Source organism: Balearica regulorum, chromosome 28, assembly GCF_011004875.1.
Source record: "Balearica regulorum gibbericeps isolate bBalReg1 chromosome 28, bBalReg1.pri, whole genome shotgun sequence".
Taxonomy (NCBI): Eukaryota; Metazoa; Chordata; class Aves; order Gruiformes; family Gruidae; genus Balearica; species Balearica regulorum.
Window position 1 is genome coordinate 3,085,836 of NC_046211.1, and position 17,067 is coordinate 3,102,902.

Consider the following 17,067-nt stretch of genomic DNA (forward strand, 5'->3'; position numbering starts at 1 on the left):
CGTGAAGCGGGGTCTGTGGGGTGCGTCTGCGGGGGGGGGGGATGACTCTGGTGTACGGAGCGGTGAAAGGGGTGTAAGGGTGATGAAGGTGGGGGGTCTTCTGCGTATGGGATGGTGAACGCAGGGGTCTCTGATGTACGTGTTGAGGAAGGCGGGGGGCTCCGGTGTAGGGGGCGATGAAGGCGGGGGGCCCCGGTGGATGGGGTGGTGAAGGTGGGGGGCTCCGGTGGATGGGGTGGTGAAGGCGGGGGGCTCTGATGCACGGGACGCTGAAGGTGGGGGGGTCTGGGGTAATGAGGGCGGGGGGTCTCCAGAGCACGGGAAGGTGAAGGTGGGGGTCTCCACTGTACTGGGTGATGAAGGCGGGGGGCTCTGCTGCACGAGACGGAGAAGGTGGGGGTCCCGCAGCGCAGCAGCAGCGGAAGGGGTCTCTCCGTCACGGCGCACCGGGCAGCGGCAGCCAGTTCCCGGCACGGACCCGCCGCTGCGCGGAGCCCCGGAGCCGCCTCCGAGACGCGGCCGCCGGGTCCGTGTCCCCCCCCCCCCCGCACCGACCGGGCTGGGCGTCGCCGGCGGAGCGGCAGCGGGGCGGCGGGCGGGGCCGGGCGGGGGCCGGGCAGGAAGTTCCTCCTCCCGGGCCGGGCCGGGCCGGGCCGGGCTGCCGGCGGCGGCGGTGCCATGCGAGGCGGGAGCGGCGGCGGGGGCGGCCGCGGCGGGTCAGCTCGGGATCCGCCTGCCCGGGGCCGCCGAGCCCCGCTCGGGCTGCGGGGGGGCGATGCGGCTGCTCCGGCTGCTCCTCGCCGCGGGGCTGCTCCTCGCCGCCGGTACCGGGGCTGACGGGAGCGGCGCAGGTGAGCGGGGACGGCGGGACACACACACACACACCCCCACACCCCCCCACACCCGTCGGTCCGTGTCCCCCAGCCCGTGGGGGGTCCGCTCCGCTCCTCGGCTCCTGCGGGGCATCGCGGGGGGACCCTCGGGGACCGGCAGCAGCCGGCGGGGGGGGGGGGCGGGACCGGGAGGGGACCGGGGGGGTCGCAGCTCGGTGTCCCCCCCCCCCCGGGCACCGCCGTTTGGGCCAGCCGCGGAGCCGGCTGTGCCGTGGGGGAACCGGCGCTCCCCGGGCTGGTGGGGAGTGGGGTTGGGGGGGGACCCCCCGCCCCTCCGGCCTCCTCCGGCCTCCTCCGGGCCCCGGGAGGGCGGGGGTCCCCCGGAGAGGCGGTGGGGGACACTGAGTCAGCCGGGCCGGGCCTCCCAGCCCTGCCCCGGTCCCCGAGCTGGTTGTACTGGGCGGCTGGGTCGGGGCTGACGCAAGGCCTGGCAGGGGACCCCGGGGAGCCCATCCCGAGCGGGGGCGTGCGCTCCGTGTCCCCCCGCCACCCCCCACCGCGGGGTCACCTCCAGGCCTCCCCCCGGCTCCGCTGGAGCTGGTGGCCCGGGTGGCCAGGGGATGCTCGGGGCTTCGCCCGGGGACACCCCGGGAGCTGCTGGGGTGACGCAGGAGTCCCCGTTCCCGCTCCCAACCCCGGGCCTGGCTTGGGGGGGCCGCGCCGCGACAGGTGACCGCGGGTGACCACGGGGGGCTGGGATGTCATGGGTGACGAAGCGGTGACGGAGCGGCTCTGGGCCCCGGGCAGGTGACAGCTCGCGGCAGCGCCGTGCAGAATTGGGACACTCCTGGCACGTGACCCCGAGGGTCCTGCGGGACGGCCAGACGCTCAGCCTGGCAGAGGCGACCCAGGTGAGCCCCCGTCCGCGTCTTGGGGTGCCTGCACCACGCAAGGGGCTTGTGACCGGGGGGTGGGAGCTGCCTGCACCCCGCCGCTGCCCCCTTCCCGGTGCAGGAAACCTGGCATCCAGATCCCCGGACCCCAAGTTCCTGGGCACCCCAGGGGCAGTGGGGAGGGGGACCCCAGCAAATCCCCCTTCCCCTCCCCTCCTGATGCCGGGAGGGACCTTGCTGGGTCGGGGCACCCACCCTGCTCCCGGCGCTCCTCCCGGCAGGGGCGGAAGGGCCCAACCCGCCTCGCGGCCGTTGGGAGTCTCTCCAGCGTTTCCGCCGCGCTGTACCGGGCAGGAAGCGCAGGGGGTGGCGGGATGGGGGGGCCCGGCTCCGTCCGACCCCCCCCCTTCCCTGGCACAATGAACCCGGGAGGGAGGGACGCTTCCTGCGGGGCGCGGGGGCCGGGGTGGGCAGGGGATCCCTTCGCCTCCTCCCTCCCGGCACGCGCCAAGGCCAGGCGGGTCCCCCAGCCCCCCCGCCAACACCCCGCTGGGCGTCACAGCGTTTCGGAGGGTGCCTGGGGACGGGAGGGGTACCCGTAGCTTGGCGGGGGGGGCTCCTGTAACTGCTGCCTGTGGCAGGGGGGGTTCCCCGCCCGGCTGCGGGTCCTGCTGGAGCTGGAGGGGACGCGGCTGGTGCTGGAGCTGGAGCAAAACTGGTGAGTCGACGGCTGGCTGGGGCAGAGCAGGGCTGGGAGCGGGATGGGGTGTCCCGGGGGTCTCGTCTCTATGAGCGGTGCACGCAGGGTGGGGGTCCTGTGGGCTCCGTCTCCATTTGTGGAGCACAAGGCGTGGGGGTCTGGGAGACCCTCTCTCCATCCGTATGCAGATGGGGCAGGGGTCCCTTGTTCCCCTTCTCCATCCATGGTACATGTGGGGTGAGGGTCCCTGGGACCCTGTTTCCATCCGAGGTGCACCCGCAGCAGGGTGGGAGGTATCCGGGTCCCCGTTTTCATCGGTGGTGTGCTCAGAGTGGGGTGAGCTGGGGTCCCTGCTGTGGGGGTGACGCGTGCCTCTGGCAGGGAGCTGGTGCTGGGCGCCGGGGCGCTGTTCTACTACCTGCCCAACGGCACGCGCGTGACGCAGGAGGCCAGCGAGCAGGTAGGGCCTGGACGCGCTCTGTCCCCGAGCTGTCCCCGTGCCCCGGGGGGATCCCAGTACGGGGCTTGCTCCTGAGTCTCCCTCTCTGCTGCAGGAGCACTGCTGCTACCGGGGCACAGTGCAGGGCTTCCCCGGCTCCTGGGCCAGCCTCTGCGCCTGCGCCGGACTCAGGTGAGCCCCCGGCTCCGGCGGTCCTCAAGCCTGGCTCCCACCATGCCGCTGATGCCTCCTCTCCCCTTCCGCAGTGGCCACCTCCAGCTGTCGGAGACCCGGAGCTACGGGCTGGAGCCGGACACCGGCAGCCCCTCGGGGCAGCACATCGCGTACCGGCCGTGGGAGGTCCGGCTGGCGCCAAGGGCCTGCGGGCAGGGCCCCCCGGATCCTCCCCGGGCGGAGGCGGAGGAGACTGAGCCCCCCTGGCCACAGAGGGTAGGTGACCCAGGAGTCCTGCCCCGCCGGAGAGGGTCCCCTCGCCCACACGCCAACACCCTCTCCTCCCCAGGGCAAGCGGGCAGTGGCGGAGCAGCTGTTCGTGGAGCTGGTGATGGTGGTGGACCACGCTGCGGTGAGTGCTGGGCAGACATCCCCGGCACAGGGACTGCCCTGCGCCCCCGCCGCCCCCCCTGATGCCCCTCCCTGCACTCCCAGTTCCAGAATTACCCCAACCTGCAACGCGTCCGCACCCGGACCCTGGAAATCGCCAACCAGGTGGATGCGGTGAGTCGTTGCCGTGACCCACCGGGCATCATCCTTCCCAGCCCGGTGCTCAGCTCAGCTGTGCCCTTGCTCTGCTGGCACTGGGGGTCTCTGATCCCCCGTGCCCCCCCGCCCAGTTCTTCCAGCCGCTGGGAGTGCGGGTGGCCTTGCTGGCGGTGGAGGTCTGGAGCGACGGCGACAGGTTTGCGGTGGGCGGCAGCGCCCGGGCTGCGCTGGAGCGGTTCCTGCGCTGGCGCCAGGAGGAGCTGCTGCCCCGGCTGCCCCATGACAACGCCCAGCTCCTCACGTGAGTGGGGCGAGGGATGGGGACGGGGGACGAGGCGCGCGGGCAGCCCTCCCCGACCCCTGCGCTCTCTCCCCAGGGGCGCCCGCTTTGAGGACGTCTCGGTGGGGATGTCGGCTCAAGCTTCCATGTGTTCCCCCGCGCGCTCCGGGGGGGTCAGCATGGTCAGTAATCCCCGTCTCCCCTCGCCCCCCGCTCCGCTGCCCGCCCGCCCTGACCCACCCCGTCCCGCAGGACCACTCGGTCAGCGTCCTCGTCGTCGCGTCCACCGTGGCCCATCAGCTGGGGCATAACCTGGGCATGCGCCACGACAGCGCCAGGCGCTTCTGCGACTGCAGCGATCTCCGGCAGGACCGCGGCTGCATCATGGCATCGCCTACGGGGTGAGGGCAGCAGGCAGGGCCGTGGGGGGGCCGGGGCCGAGCCCCCCTCCCTGCCTCACCGGTCCCTTTCCGATTCTGCAGGTTGACGCCTGGTTTGAGCTTCAGCAACTGCAGCCAGCGGGACCTGGAGCGCAGCCTGCGGCAGGGACGGGGCTGGTGCCTCTCCAACGTCCCCGAGCCCCAGCGCCTGGCCGGGACCCCCCGCTGCGGGAACCGCTTCCTGGAACCAGGCGAGGGCTGCGACTGCGGCCTCAGTGTGGTACGGGGAGGGGGGGCTCTGGGCAGGCTGGGGTCCCCCCTGCGGCCACCCCTTTCCCCCCCTTGTCCTGAGCCTGGGGCTGCCCGTGGAGCCCAGTGGCTCTGCCCAGGGGTGCCGTGTCCCAGCCCTGCGCCGGGGCTGGCGGGGGCGATGCCGGTGCCGCCCCGCTCACCGCAGCCCGTCTGCCGGCAGGAGTGCGCGGATCCCTGCTGCAACAGCAGCACCTGCCAGCTGGTGCCCAGGGCCGAGTGCGCCTCGGGGGATGCCTGCTGCCAGGACTGCCAGGTGCGTGGGGACGGGCAGCCGGCGGCGCCGGGTGGGTTTCTCGGGGGTCCTCACTCGTCTGACTGCACCCCCCCGCACACAGCTGCGCCGCGCCGGACACCCGTGCCGGGACCCCCTGGGCGAGTGCGACCTACCCGAGTTCTGCAACGGGGTCTCGCCGCACTGCCCGCCCGATGCCTTCCTGCAGGATGGGCAGCCCTGCGCCGGCGGGCGGGCGGTCTGCTACGGCGGCGCCTGTGCCACCTACGAGGAGCAGTGCCAGCAGCTGCTGGGGCCAGGTACGGCAGGGCCGGGGCGGGGGGCCAGGGTGGGAGCGCGGAGCCTCACTGCCCCCCTGCTGCAGGCGCCGGCCCCGTCTCCAGCTCCTGCGCGGCCTCTCTGAACGCGAAAGGGGACAAACGTGGGCACTGCGGGCAGCTCCCCAACGGCTCCTATGTTGCCTGCGCCCAGCGGTGAGTGCCGTCCCCCCTCCTCGCCGTCCCCCCTCCTCGCCGTCCCCCCTCCTCGCCGTCCCCCCTCCTCGCCGTCCCCCCTGCCCCTGACCCCCCTGTCTCTGCAGGGACGCTGGCTGTGGGATGCTGCAGTGCCAGCGCAGCAGCACCCGGGGGGACAAACCAGAAGGGTCCTGCCAGGGGACCCTCCTGCCTGGGGACGAGGACGTGAGCGATGCGGCTATGGTGCTACCCGGCACCGCCTGCGGCCCCGGGAAGGTGAGCAGCAGGGCAGCGGGGAAGGGGCCGGGGGGCTGGCGCGGTGCTGACGCCCCGTCCCCTGGCAGATGTGCCTCCAGCGCCGGTGCCAGGACATCTCCGCTCTGGGTGACCAGCAATGCCAGAGCAAGTGCCACGGGCACGGGGTGAGTGTGGGGCCTGGGGGGTGGGTGCTGGAGGTGGGGACCTGCCGGGGGGCTGAGGCTCGGTGTCATCGCCCCCCCCCCCCTCCGCCCCAGGTGTGCAACAACCACGGGCACTGCCACTGCGACCGGGGCTGGGCCCCCCCGACCTGCGAGAGCCCCGGCGCGGGGGGCAGCCAGGACAGCGGCCCCGCCAGCCTGGAGCGAGGTGAGGGCAGAGGCAGCCGCAGCCGCACGGAGAATGGGGCTTTGTGCGGCCGGAGCGGCCGGAGCCGGCGTAGGATGTGGCGGGGGGGGGGCTGACGTGCCGCTCTCCGCAGGGGGGAGCGCCCTGCCCACCGCCCTGCTGCTGAGCGCGCTGCTGGGGCTGGCCCTGGCGCTGGGGCTCTGCTGCGCCCGCCGCACCAGGCTGCACAAGCACCTCTGCCAGCTCAGCAAGGGGACGTCCTGCCAGTACAGGTAACCGTGTCGGCGGGGACGGGTGGCACCTGGGTGTCACGCACACCTCCGTGCGCGCACGCGTGTGCCGTGGCAGGTACCGGAGCTGCCTGCCTGCATGTGAGCGCGCATACGTGTGTGGAGGGTAAGCGGGGCACGTGCATGTGCGCTTGCATGTGCGCGTGTGTCCTGTGGAGGCTGGCCGAGCGGGGCGCACGCGTGTGTCCCCATGCGGGTGACAGTCTGTGTGTGTGTGCCTGCGTGCATCATCTCCCCGGTGCAGGTAGCAGACCCTGTCGTGCATTGTCGCCCCACATCATCGCGGTTCCTCGCCCCACGTCACCGCGGTTCCTCGCCCCCGCTGCCCCCCCGCCCCGTCCCCGTCCCCGGGCTGAGCCCCCCCACTCTTCTCCCCACAGTGCTGAGACCCGGGTCCGATTCCTGGGTCCAGAAGCCCCAGACGGCTGGAGTGGGTAACGTCGCTGCCGGAGCCTGGGCGTGGGGCTGTCCCTGAGCCATCCTGCTTCGCAAGGCCTCCGGTGCTGCGATCTTCCCCTGGCAGCGCCCGTGGGGTGTGGGGCAGCCCCGGGGTGCAGGGTGTCGCATCTTCTGGTGCCGAGGGGTTCGTTTCTCTTGGGCTTCTGCTGGTGTCGGTGTCGCTTGGTCGCCATGCGGGCTCCCCCCGATCTCCTGGAGCGAGCGGGGCCTGATCCTGCCTCTCCCCTGCAGAATCTCGCAGCTGGAGCCCCCCGGGTCGGGCAGCCAGGCCCCCCCCCGAGCGCCCTCGGCCCCCACAGTGGCGTCGGGCCACGGAGCTGCAGGTCATGCGCAACAGCAAGGTGAGAGAGACGGGGCTGGGGATGGAGGGGGCTGCTGGCAAGGGTGATGCTGTCGCCACGGTAACACGCTGTGGTTGCCGTGGGTACCGGGGTTCAGTCTGGTGTTGCTGAGGAGACATCCCTGGGTACCAGCTCTGAGCATCCCTCTGCACTTTGCCTCTGCCGCGCCCCGGGACAGGAACAGCCTGGCGCAGCCCCGGACCGTGCCGCCCCGGTGCCCTGTGCCGCGCTCAGCACCGGCTGCGCCGCTCTGGGATCAGTGCCCGGCTGGGGGCCGCGGTGGCCGTCCAAGCCAGGGTTGCTGGCAGGGGACTGAGCCCCGGAGCCGCCCGCTGTGTGTGTGTAGGGGGGGGTCTCTCTGCTTTGCGGTGGGAGGGGGGTCTCCGCATGCTGCACGGCTTGCCCCGCTGCAGGGCTGCATGGCGCGCCTGCCCCCTCTCCCTCTCTCTGCAGCCGGCTGCCCTCGGCTCGGCCCGGCCCGACCCGCCCTCCCGGCCTCTCCCGCCGGACCCTCTTCCCAAGGTAATGCCCGGGCTGGGGTGGGGGTCCTGGGCAGCACCTCCCTGGCCGCCGCTGCATGTCTGGCTGCGCACCAGCTCCCGGGGACCTGCGGGCTGCAGCCGCTCTGTGGCACGGCTCCCAGCGCCCAGCAGCGCCGGCATTCCCCCCCCCCGGGAGAGCCCTGGCCCCCCACAAAACCCTCCTGCCGCCGGTCCCCGAGCCGTCTCGCTGTGCCCCAGCTGTCTCACTGTCCCTGCTCTATCTGTCCAGGCCCCCCCCTCGGACAGGCCGCCCCCCCCCACACGCCCGCTGCCCGCGGACCCCGTGGCGCCAGGCACTCAGGTAACGGCGGCACGGCGGCGGCGGCGGCACCGGCGTGTGGGGCAGGACGGTGTGCGCCTGGGCCGGGCATCCCCCTGCCCCCTCTGGCACAAGGGAGGGGGTTTGGGCCCCCCCAAGACCATTAGGGGGGGTGGCCCCTGCCGGAGCTTTGACACCCCGATTCCCTCCGCAGCCCCCAGGTCCGGTCAAGCCCCCCCCACCTCAGCGGCCGCTGCCCTTGGACCCCCCGGGGCCTTCGCCGCCTCACAGCGAGGACCCCCCCAGTCACCCCTACGTCACGGTGATTCCCTCCAGGTGAGGGGGGGGGCACATCTGGGCTGGGGGGAGCAGCAGCCTGGGGGGGCTGCAGGCGGCCACAGTGGGGTGCAGGGGGGGGGGCTGTAGGGGCCAGAGGGCGGGAGGCTGGGGGGTACCGGGGGGCTGTATGGGGGGCAGAGAGAGCCCGGAGTCATGGCGGGGTGGGGGGGGGCTGCAGGGACCAGGGCTGGGGGGACGGGGGGGCTGTAGGAGCCAGGGCTGGGGGGGGCAGGAGGGGGCTGTAGGAGCCAGGGCTGGGGGGCTGCAGGGCCTGGGGGGGGCCGTGCTGTGCCCCCGGCCATCGCCGCCCCTTCCCCCCCCCCCCCCCCCAGGCCAGCTCCCCCGCCGCCCGCGGGCACCCAGCGGGAGGCCTGAGCCGCGGGCCGGGACCGCCGCAGCACTGGAGTCACCGGGCCGGGCCCCGGGGGAGGCCTCACCCCGCACCCCGCGGGGCCTCGCCGCCCGCTTGTCCCCCGCCGACGCCAATAAAGGGGCTGTGAGCTGCCTCCGCGCTGCCTCCGCCGGGGCGGGGGGGGGGGAACGGACACGGGACGGGGACTACAACTCCCGGCAGCACCCGCGGCGCCCGCCGGAAGCACCGCCCCCCTCGCGCAGGAAGTGGCTCTCCCGGCACCACGCGCCCCCTGGCGGGGACGGTGCGCGAGCGGGGGGCTCCCTCGGAGCCACGTGGGCACGTGCGGGAGCCGCCCCGCGTGCGTGGAGACACGCGCGTGTGCAAGAGCCAGCCTGTGCGCGCGCGCGGACACACACACACACACGCGCGCGCGCGTGCAGGAGCGGCCCGGTGCGCACGGACACGCGTGTGCGCGAGAGCTGCCCCGCGTACGGGGTCACGCGTGTGTGTGCAAGAGCTACCCCACCTGCACGCGCACACACACGCGTGTGCAGGAGCCTTCCCTTGTGTGCGCACACACGCGTGCGTCCAGGAGCCGCCCCACGCGTGCACCGAAATGTGCGTGTGCAGGAGCCGCCCTCTGTGCACGGGCACACGCGTGTGCAGGAACCAACGCACCTGCACGCACACACGCGTGTGCAGGAGCTGCCCGTGGGTGTGCACCAGCACCGTCCCACGGCCGGGTCCCGCTGTGCCTGGCCGGTACCGGTGCCCGGTGGGTGCAGACGCCCGGTGTTGGGGGGGGGGGGTGCCCGGGCCGTGCTGGGCAGCGCCGGTCCCGCTCGATGCCCGAGGTACCGGGGCGGTGCCGGTTGGGGTGGGGGGACCGGGTAGGTGCCGAGGACGCCGGTCCCGGTGCCGGTCGGTGTAGAGGTGCCGGTCCCGGTGTCGGATTAGGGCAGGGCGGGGGTGTTGCCGAGTCGGTGCCGGTCCCGGTGCCGGCGGATGTCGGAGGTGCCCGTCGGTGCGGGCCCGCCGGTCCCGGTGCCGGGGGGGTGCCGGTGCCGCTCCCCAAGGGTTAATGGCACTCGGGGAAGTTGCCGGGCGGCGGCGCGGCGCGGATTGGCCCGAAGTTGGCGGGGAGGGGAGGGCCGGGCCGTGCCGTGCCGAGCCCCGCCGTGCCGTGCCGGGCCGCCCCCGCCCCCGCCGGCCCCCGCCCCGGCCCCGCCGCCCCCCGCCGCCGCCGGCGGAGCCATGCGCCCCGCGCCGCTGCTCGGGCTCCTGCTCTCGGTGCCGCTGCTCTGGGCGCCGCCGCCGCCGGTGCGCGGCCTCCGCCACGGCGTCCACTGGAACGGCAGCAACCCCAGGTAGCGCCGCCGGCCCCGCCGCCTTTGTGCGCCCCGGGCCCCGCCGAGCACCGAGGCCCGCGCTGCCGGGAGGGTCGGGGAGGCGGGCGGGGGGGGGGGGGGCTCCCGGGCGGGGTGGGGCTGGCGGGCACCGAGCCACCGGGCAGCCCCCCCCCCCGGTGCTACCGGGCAGCCCCCAGGTGATACCGAGCCGGTGAGTACCCATAGGTGGTACCGAGCCACCGGGCATCCTGACCGAGCCCCGGTTGGTGGTGAGCAGGTGAGGGTCCCCCCGGTGGTACCGGGCCAGCGGGCACCCCTGGGCGTTACCGAGCCGGTGAGTACCCCCAGGTGGTGCTGAGCCCCCGTAGTACCGGGCATCCCCGGTGGTACCGAGTTGGCACCGAGCCGGTGAGTACCCCCGGTGGTACCGAGCCACCGGGCACCGCTGGTGGCACCGAGCCACCGGGCATCCCCAGGCGACACCAAGCCGGTGAGTACCCCCAGGTGGTGCTGAGCCCCGGGCAGTACCGAGCCCCGGGTGGTACCGAGCGGGTGGGCGCTCCTGGTGGTGCCAAGTGCCAGGGACCGTCCTGCGCCGAGCCCGGGCACCCTCGGGGGTACCGAGCTTTGGGCATCCGCAGGTGGCACCGAGCGCGGACACGCTCGCCGGGCATGGGGCCGGTGGGCAGCCCCGGGGTGCCTGTGGCTGGGGGGGGGCACCGAGCCTGGGGTCACCCTGGGTGGCACTGTCAGGGCTGCGGGTCCCCGCGGCGGATGTCCCCCCTGGTCGGTGTCATCGGGCACGGCCCAGCCCCCGCCCGGCCGGGGGTGCTGCCCGCAGGCTCCGCCATCATGGCTGGGCTGGGGTCCAGCCCCATCCCTCCCCCCGGCCTCCTCCGGTTTAGGCATTTCCCAGCTCAGGGCTGCCGGGGGCCCAAGGGGGGGGCCCGGGGGCTGCGCTCCCCCACGGGGGTCTCACGTCCTCGGCCCACAAAGCGGAGCTGGGGCAGGTGGGCACGCTCCGGGCAGGGCGGGGGGCACCGATGATGCCTCGCTCCCCCCCCCGCCCCCAGGAGTGGGGACACACGGATGGGAGATGTGAGAACTCGCCACCCATGGGTGCCGCAGGAAAGGGGGGGGGGGTGGGCGTTTGCCCCCCTGGAGGGTCAGGGCAGGGCCCCAGCCCCCGGCAGCCCTCGGCCCTGCCCGGGCTCGTCCCGGCCAGCGTCGCCCGGCGGGATGCTCTGAGTCAGCAGGGAGCCTGCGCCCCGTCCTGTCCTCGAAGAGCCCCCGGCCTGGGGGGGAGCGGCTGGGGCCCGAGCCTCCCCGGCTCGACGGCGCTGCCGGCCCGGTGATTAATGCACCGGCCTTTACCGCAGCTGCCAGGAATCTGCGCTGCCGTAAACGCTGCCTGTGCCTGCGCTGGGGAGGGGGCTGAGCCGCCCCGCGGGGTCCCCCCACCAGGCCCGTCCCCGGCAGGACGGGGCGACCCTGCCAGCCAGGCAGCGGTTCGGCGGCACCGTTCCTGCCGCGGCGCTGCCAGCGAGGCCGGGGCCTTGCCAGGCTGGTGCGTGCCCGGGCTGCGGCAGGATCCGGCCGTTTGGGAGAGGTGGGCGCGGGGCGGAGGCCGCTGCCCTGCCGGGGCCGGGGGCTCCTGCGCCGTCGTCTGTCCTGGGCAGGCAGGACCAAGCACGTGGGCGTGCATGTACGTGTGCACACGCGTGTGCGCGCCTGCAGAGGTGCCTGCTCCACCCCGGCCCGGCCGCACACGCTGTTCGCACAGGCGTGAGCTCATGCCATGCCAGCGGCCACGCCGGTGCCTGCCTGCCCACGCCGGTACCCGGGCTGGGCCCCCTCCCCTGCCCGCCCGGCCAGCAGAGCCCCCGCGGCGGGGGAGCACCGGGCCGGTCAGTGCGGGAGGCGTCACGCGGGGCGGCCCCCCGCCGGGGTGTCAGTGCCGGGGGGCGATGAGGCGGGTGCCTGGGGCGAGGGGCTTTGTGCCCCGGCCGCCGTGGCCGAGCCCATTCAGCTCCAGCGGCCTGCGGCTAATCCGAGCTGATGCTCGGTCGTGGGGAGCAGCCGGGTGCCCGGTAGCTGTTTCGACAAAAACCACGTCCACCTGCTCCGTCGGGGCGGGGGGCTGCGGGGCGTCCCACCCGGGGATCGCGGGAGAGCCCCGACGCCCACTCCCCGGCTCACCCTGCCCGGCAGGTTCCTGCGGGACGACTACACCATCCAGGTGGCCATCAATGACTACCTGGACATCTACTGCCCGCACTACAAGGGCGCCGTGCCCGCCGGCCAGGCAGAGACCTTCACGCTCTTCATGGTGGACCTGGAGGGCTACCGCGGCTGCTATGAGACCCCCGGCTCCTTCAAGCGCTGGAAGTGCGACCGGCCCCAGGCGCCCTTCGAGCCCGTCCGCTTCTCGGAGAAGATCCAGCGCTTCACCCCCTTCTCGCTCGGCTTCGAGTTCCAGCCGGGGGAGACCTACTACTACATCTGTGAGTCACCCCGGGCGCTGGGCGCAGCCGCCGTCGGGTCCCGCCGCGGTTTGGCTGCGCCCGGGGGTCTGGGTGGACCCGGGGTTGGGACCCACGGGAGGGTCGGGGGGGCACCGAGGGTCTGGGGGACACGGTGGGGTCCGCATGCACCCGAGGGTTGGGGTGCGTGGGGTCCAGCTGCAACTGGGGATGTGGATGGAAGAGGGGTCGGGGTGCTGGGGGGGTGGGGGGGGGGCCCGCGGGGTGCTGGCCCCGTTCTCCGCCGGCAGGGGGCGCCCCAGGCCCGTCCCGGGGGGTCCCGGCCTGTCCCGGGGGGGTCTCATCCTGTCCCAGGGGGTCCTGACCCAGGCTGGGGGGTCCCGTCCTGTCCCAGGGGGGTCCCGGCCCGTCCTGGGGGGTCCCGGCCCAGGCTGGGGGGTCCCGCCCTGTCCCGGGGGGTCCCATCCTGTCCCAGGGGGTCCCGACCCGGGCTGGGGGGGCCGTGCTGGGGGGGGACCCGCTGATCTGTCCCCTCTGCCCAGCTGTCCCCAGCCCCGAGAGCGCCGGGCGCTGCCTGAGGCTGCGTGTCTCCGTCTGCTGCAGAGGCACCAGTGAGTCTGGCCGGGGGGGGCGGTTGCACCCCAAAACTCTGGGGTTCCCCCTCCCCTGCCTCTGGGGCAGCCTGGTCCCCACTGGGGGCACTGGTTTGCTCTGGAGCCTTGGGGGGACACCGTGTCGCCCCGGGAAGCCGGTCACTGATACTGTTGGGGTTTGTTTCAGCGCCGGAGCCGGTGACGGAGGTTCCCAATTCGCAGCCCCGCGGGCGCGGGGGGCCAGAGGGTGAGTACGGGGGGGGGGGGGGCAGGGGGCGGGCAGGGGCACCAGAGCCTGGCGGGGGGCAGGGGGGGCTGGCTCGCCCTCACCTCTCCTCCTGCCCTGGCAGACGCAGTGCCTGCCCAGGACACCGCAGCCCCGCTGCAGTCCCGCACCCCGTGCCTGGTGCTCGTGCTCCTCACCCTGCTCTGGATCTGACCCTCGGCACTGCCCACGGCGGGGAGACGGGCTCCTCTGCCCCGCTGCCCGCTTCCAGGCTCTTCCTCCGCCGCCATCGACCCCCGAGCCCATGGGGCAGCCCAGGCCACGACTCACCCGCCAGACCCCCACGGAGCCAAGCCGGGGCCAGGAGCTGCAGGCTGGAAGGTGAGGAGGGCGCGGCGGGCTCCCAGGCAGTGGGTGCCCCTGGGGGCTGGTCCCCCTTGCTGCAGCATCCCCTGATGGGGCTTTCCTCCTCCCAGGGACGTTGCTTCCCACCGGCATTACTGCACGCTGGCCCCACCGGCCACCCTGCCCCGGCGCTGGGCTCCCCGCAGCTTGGCGGACGCCTGCTCTGCCCCAGGGCTGTCACCTCATCTCGTGCCTTCCCCTGTGGATCCCCTGCCCTGGGGGGCCGGGGACCCCCAGGCCCTGGAGCAGGGCGGCAGCTCCTCCGGGTACCGGACGGATTCAAGCGCCCGGCCCCTCCGCTGCCTTGTCCTCCAGCGAGGACACACCAATCTGTCTTCTGGGAAGACGCCCTCCATGCCGTCACCGGCTCCTTACGGTTTGGTTTTAACCCCTGGTAGTGACTGAGCCGAGCAATACAGTGTTTGCAAGATCGCTGTGCCCTCGGGCTGTGCAGCCCCCACCCCTGGCCTCGCGCTGCCTGCAGTCCCCTCCTGCCTGCGCCCGCCTGCCCGCCGTCCCCGTCCCCGCAGGGATGCTGGGGCGCGGGCCGGGGCAGCTTCTCCCTGGGGGGGTGCCTGTGCCTCTCGCTGCGACCTTTCAGGCCGGGGGTTCCGTTGCAGTGATTTGATATCGAGACGTTAGCTCATGTCACGGGGAGAGCTTTAATTACGGATGAGCTGCCTGCAATTAGTGCCTGGCAGTGGGACCCAGAGCTGGCCACCGGCGCCTGGTAAGGGACTGGGATACGGGGTGGCGGGGCTCAGGGGGGGGTGTCACTCACCCAGAGCCCCCGGCCAGGCACCCTGGTCCCGCTCGCTGCCCTTGGCTGGGCTCGTGCTGCCTGCAGGGCGGTGGTCCTCCCTCCATCTGCCCGTCTGCCTGCCGCATACCCCATAAGGATGCACCCCAAAGCAGGGGGGGGGGGCTGCGGGGGCCATGGTTGGGGTGTCACCCTTTGCCTACGGGCACCCAGGTCACTGCGGGGGCCAAGCTCGTGGGGTGGCTGGGTCCCTGCCCCCGGGGTCACGTCTCCGGCACAGCCGGCGGCGGTGGGATGGAGCGGGCGGCAGCGTGCCCCAGGCGTGCCTGCTGGCAGGAGGGTTGCTCGAGGCTTCCGCAGCGCCCGGTGGCTCCCGTCCCCCGGCCCTGTGGGTGCAGCCCCCCGCAGCCCTGCTCGGGGCCCCCAGCCAGGCCCCACAGCCCCCTCCCCACACAGGCGTTGCCGTCCGCCTGCCGCAGTGGTGCTGGGCACGTCAGACAGGTTTTATGGCTTCTGGGGAGAAACTGCTCGGCAAGAGGCTGAGCAAAAGCATCGACCGCGCCGTGCCCCTCCCCCTCGCGCCGCTGCCTGCCTTTCCCCTGCCGCACCCCGCACCCCATCCCCATGGGGGGGCAGTGGGGCCCGGCCCCGCCGCGGGGTCCGGGATGGTGCCTGGAGGCTGCCCGGCGTAGAGGGATGCACACCCTGTGGGACCCCCACCCTGTGGGACCCCCACGCCGGGATCCGGGGGGGAACTGTGCCTTATGGCACTCCCCCGTGTGGGGGTGACGCCATCCGAGGGGGACTTTACCCAAGGGACCCCCATGTGCAGAGCAACCCTGTCCTGAGGGACCCCCCATGTGGGGACGCTGCCTGGGGGCATCCCCCAGCGGACCCCCACGTGAGGATGTTGGGGGTAATGGTGCCCTGCGGGACCCCCACACAGGGATGTCAGGGTTAATGGTGCCCTGCGGGACCCCCACGCGGGGAGGTCGGGGGGCTGCCCGGCCCCCTGCCCTAGCCCCCTTGGTTTTCCCAGGTGAGGCCAAGGGGTCCCTGTGGGGACCCGAGGGTGGGTGCCAGGTCCCGAAGCAGTGGGGCCCTGTCCTTGAGCGGGGGTTGCTTGGTATGCGGGAGCCGCTGCCGGCTTCAAATCCCATCGACTTCCAATGAGCAATGCCATCAATAAAAGCTAATTGATGGCACGGCCGCTCCAAATCAGATTCCCCGTCCCCTGAATCGAATTGATGGCTCCGCGCCCCGCAGCCAGCCGCGGCAGAAATTGAATCTATTAAAGGAATAGGCTCCATTAGCCTGTCCCTTCTGTCTCGCAATCTCCCCGCCTCGGGGCTCCCCCCCCCCCCCAGCTCCCCACTGCCACCCACGCCAGCCAGGATGCTCAAGTGCCGGGACACCCAGGTCCCGCCGGGGGAGGGCGTGGGGTGAGGGTGTCCGGGTGCCCTCAACGGGCAGGTCCGTGCCCCACGGGCAGCTCTGGGTGGGAGTTAAGCCCTCGGAAATTGGGAAGGAAAAATTGATCGCCGAGAAGAGAAAAAGCTGTGAAATGGTAGTGAGCAGCCCTGAGATGGAGAGGGGGCTAAAGAGGCGACGGGCTGTGCCCCCAGCCTGGGAGAGACATGGTGTGGCGGGAGGCGAGAGGGACGCACGGTGCGGCTGTGCCCGGTGCTGTGCCCCAGCTCGCTGCCGGGACGGGGGACAGCGGGTACATCATGACACCGGGATGAGCCTGGGCACAGGCCCCCGGCCCCACGGTGCTCCCGGCAGCGTGTGAAAAAGCTCCTGGCACCGGGTCCCGCGGCTGGCCGTGCCGACAGGGTCCCTTCACCCAACCGTGCCGGGACAGGGGACCTGGCACTCCCCGACACCCCTCACTGCCCCCGGCTGAGGATGAGGTCAGGCACGGTGGCCGTCCCGGGGGCAGCCCCAGGACACACAGGGTGGGACGTGGGGCCCGGTGGCCTCCCCCGAGGGCTGGAAGGGAAGAGCACGGCCCCCCCAAGGCAGTGAGACCCGTCCCTGCCTGTCTCCCATGGGCGCATGGCAGCGGCTGCAGCCCCCACCCGAGAGCTGCGGAGAGCATCCCGGAGATGGGAAATGGCTCCTTGTCACCATGGAAACGGGGCCACCGGCTCGCCATGCCGAGGGGACACGCTGAGCCGAGGGGCCGTGCGCGCCGAACCCCGAGGAGCGCAGCACTGGGTAAGCTGGGCACCGGGCACCACGCACCGGGCACCGGCCGCAGGCTCCCAGGCACCCTGGGGCCGCACCACGGAGCCCATCACCCGCTTCGGTCCTGCTCTTACATCACCTGACGGCTGCGGGCACGTGGTGGGATGTCACCCCGGAGGGATGCCACCCCGGCGTGTTCCCACCCCGGCCGAGCAGCTCTGCACCGCTGCGCTGGTGCTCAGTGCCGGGCGCGCGGGGCCGGAGCCGGCTGTTCCCCAAGCAGCCGCCTGATGATGTGCATCGTCAAGGTTATAATTTAGCAAAACGCTCAGCAGGGGCTTTGGAGGGAGCCGGCCCGCGCCGGCTAATTAGCCAGAGCCACACGCACTGAGCCCGCGCCTGCCATAGCAATGAGGGTGCGTGCACCGGGTGTGCCGGCTTGCACCGGCACGGCACGCACGTGCAGAGGCCGTCGCATCCCGTCTGCACCCCGCGGGGCCGGGGCAGGGTGCCGGCTGGGCAGCTGCGTCTCCGCTGCCCGATTCCCGCTGCCGGGGTCAGAGCAGAAGGCAGCGCTGGTGATGTCCGCTGGCCCGGGGCCAGGGCGGCAGCCAGCGCAGCGG

General features: G+C 73.5%; 2 protein-coding genes across 2 annotated transcripts; both read left to right on the forward strand.

Annotated features, from left to right (window-relative positions):
- Positions 1-623: 623 nt before the first annotated feature.
- On the forward strand, positions 624-8,589 carry ADAM15 (ADAM metallopeptidase domain 15). The gene is given in 26 exon segments (XM_075737452.1): positions 624-851; positions 1,641-1,744; positions 2,368-2,444; positions 2,808-2,886; positions 2,981-3,057; positions 3,132-3,315; positions 3,389-3,451; positions 3,535-3,603; positions 3,720-3,889; positions 3,966-4,050; positions 4,121-4,269; positions 4,351-4,528; positions 4,721-4,813; positions 4,896-5,091; positions 5,157-5,265; positions 5,373-5,523; positions 5,592-5,669; positions 5,763-5,874; positions 5,987-6,125; positions 6,524-6,577; positions 6,834-6,873; positions 6,875-6,943; positions 7,397-7,465; positions 7,715-7,786; positions 7,959-8,080; positions 8,416-8,589. Coding segments are annotated over 26 exon segments (2,658 nt in total). The 5' UTR covers positions 624-775; the 3' UTR covers positions 8,459-8,589.
- Positions 8,590-9,647: 1,058 nt separating this feature from the next.
- On the forward strand, positions 9,648-14,968 carry EFNA4 (ephrin A4). The gene is made up of 6 exons (XM_075737246.1): positions 9,648-9,805; positions 11,999-12,291; positions 12,813-12,881; positions 13,051-13,110; positions 13,214-13,470; positions 13,566-14,968. Exons 1-5 carry the CDS (start codon positions 9,693-9,695, stop codon positions 13,300-13,302), a joined length of 624 nt encoding a protein of 207 aa, XP_075593361.1. The 5' UTR covers positions 9,648-9,692; the 3' UTR covers positions 13,303-13,470; positions 13,566-14,968.
- The last annotated feature ends 2,099 nt before the right edge of the window (positions 14,969-17,067 follow it).

Excerpts from the sequence above, each read along its gene's own strand:
- EFNA4 (XM_075737246.1), top strand. The coding sequence starts at position 9,693 with ATGCGCCCCGCGCCGCTGCTCGGGCTCCTGCTCTCGGTGCCGCTGCTC. Across the intron at positions 9,806-11,998 it reads TGGAACGGCAGCAACCCCAG|GTTCCTGCGGGACGACTACA; the intron begins GTAGCGCCGCCG and ends CCTGCCCGGCAG. Across the intron at positions 12,292-12,812 it reads GGAGACCTACTACTACATCT|CTGTCCCCAGCCCCGAGAGC; the intron begins GTGAGTCACCCC and ends CCCTCTGCCCAG.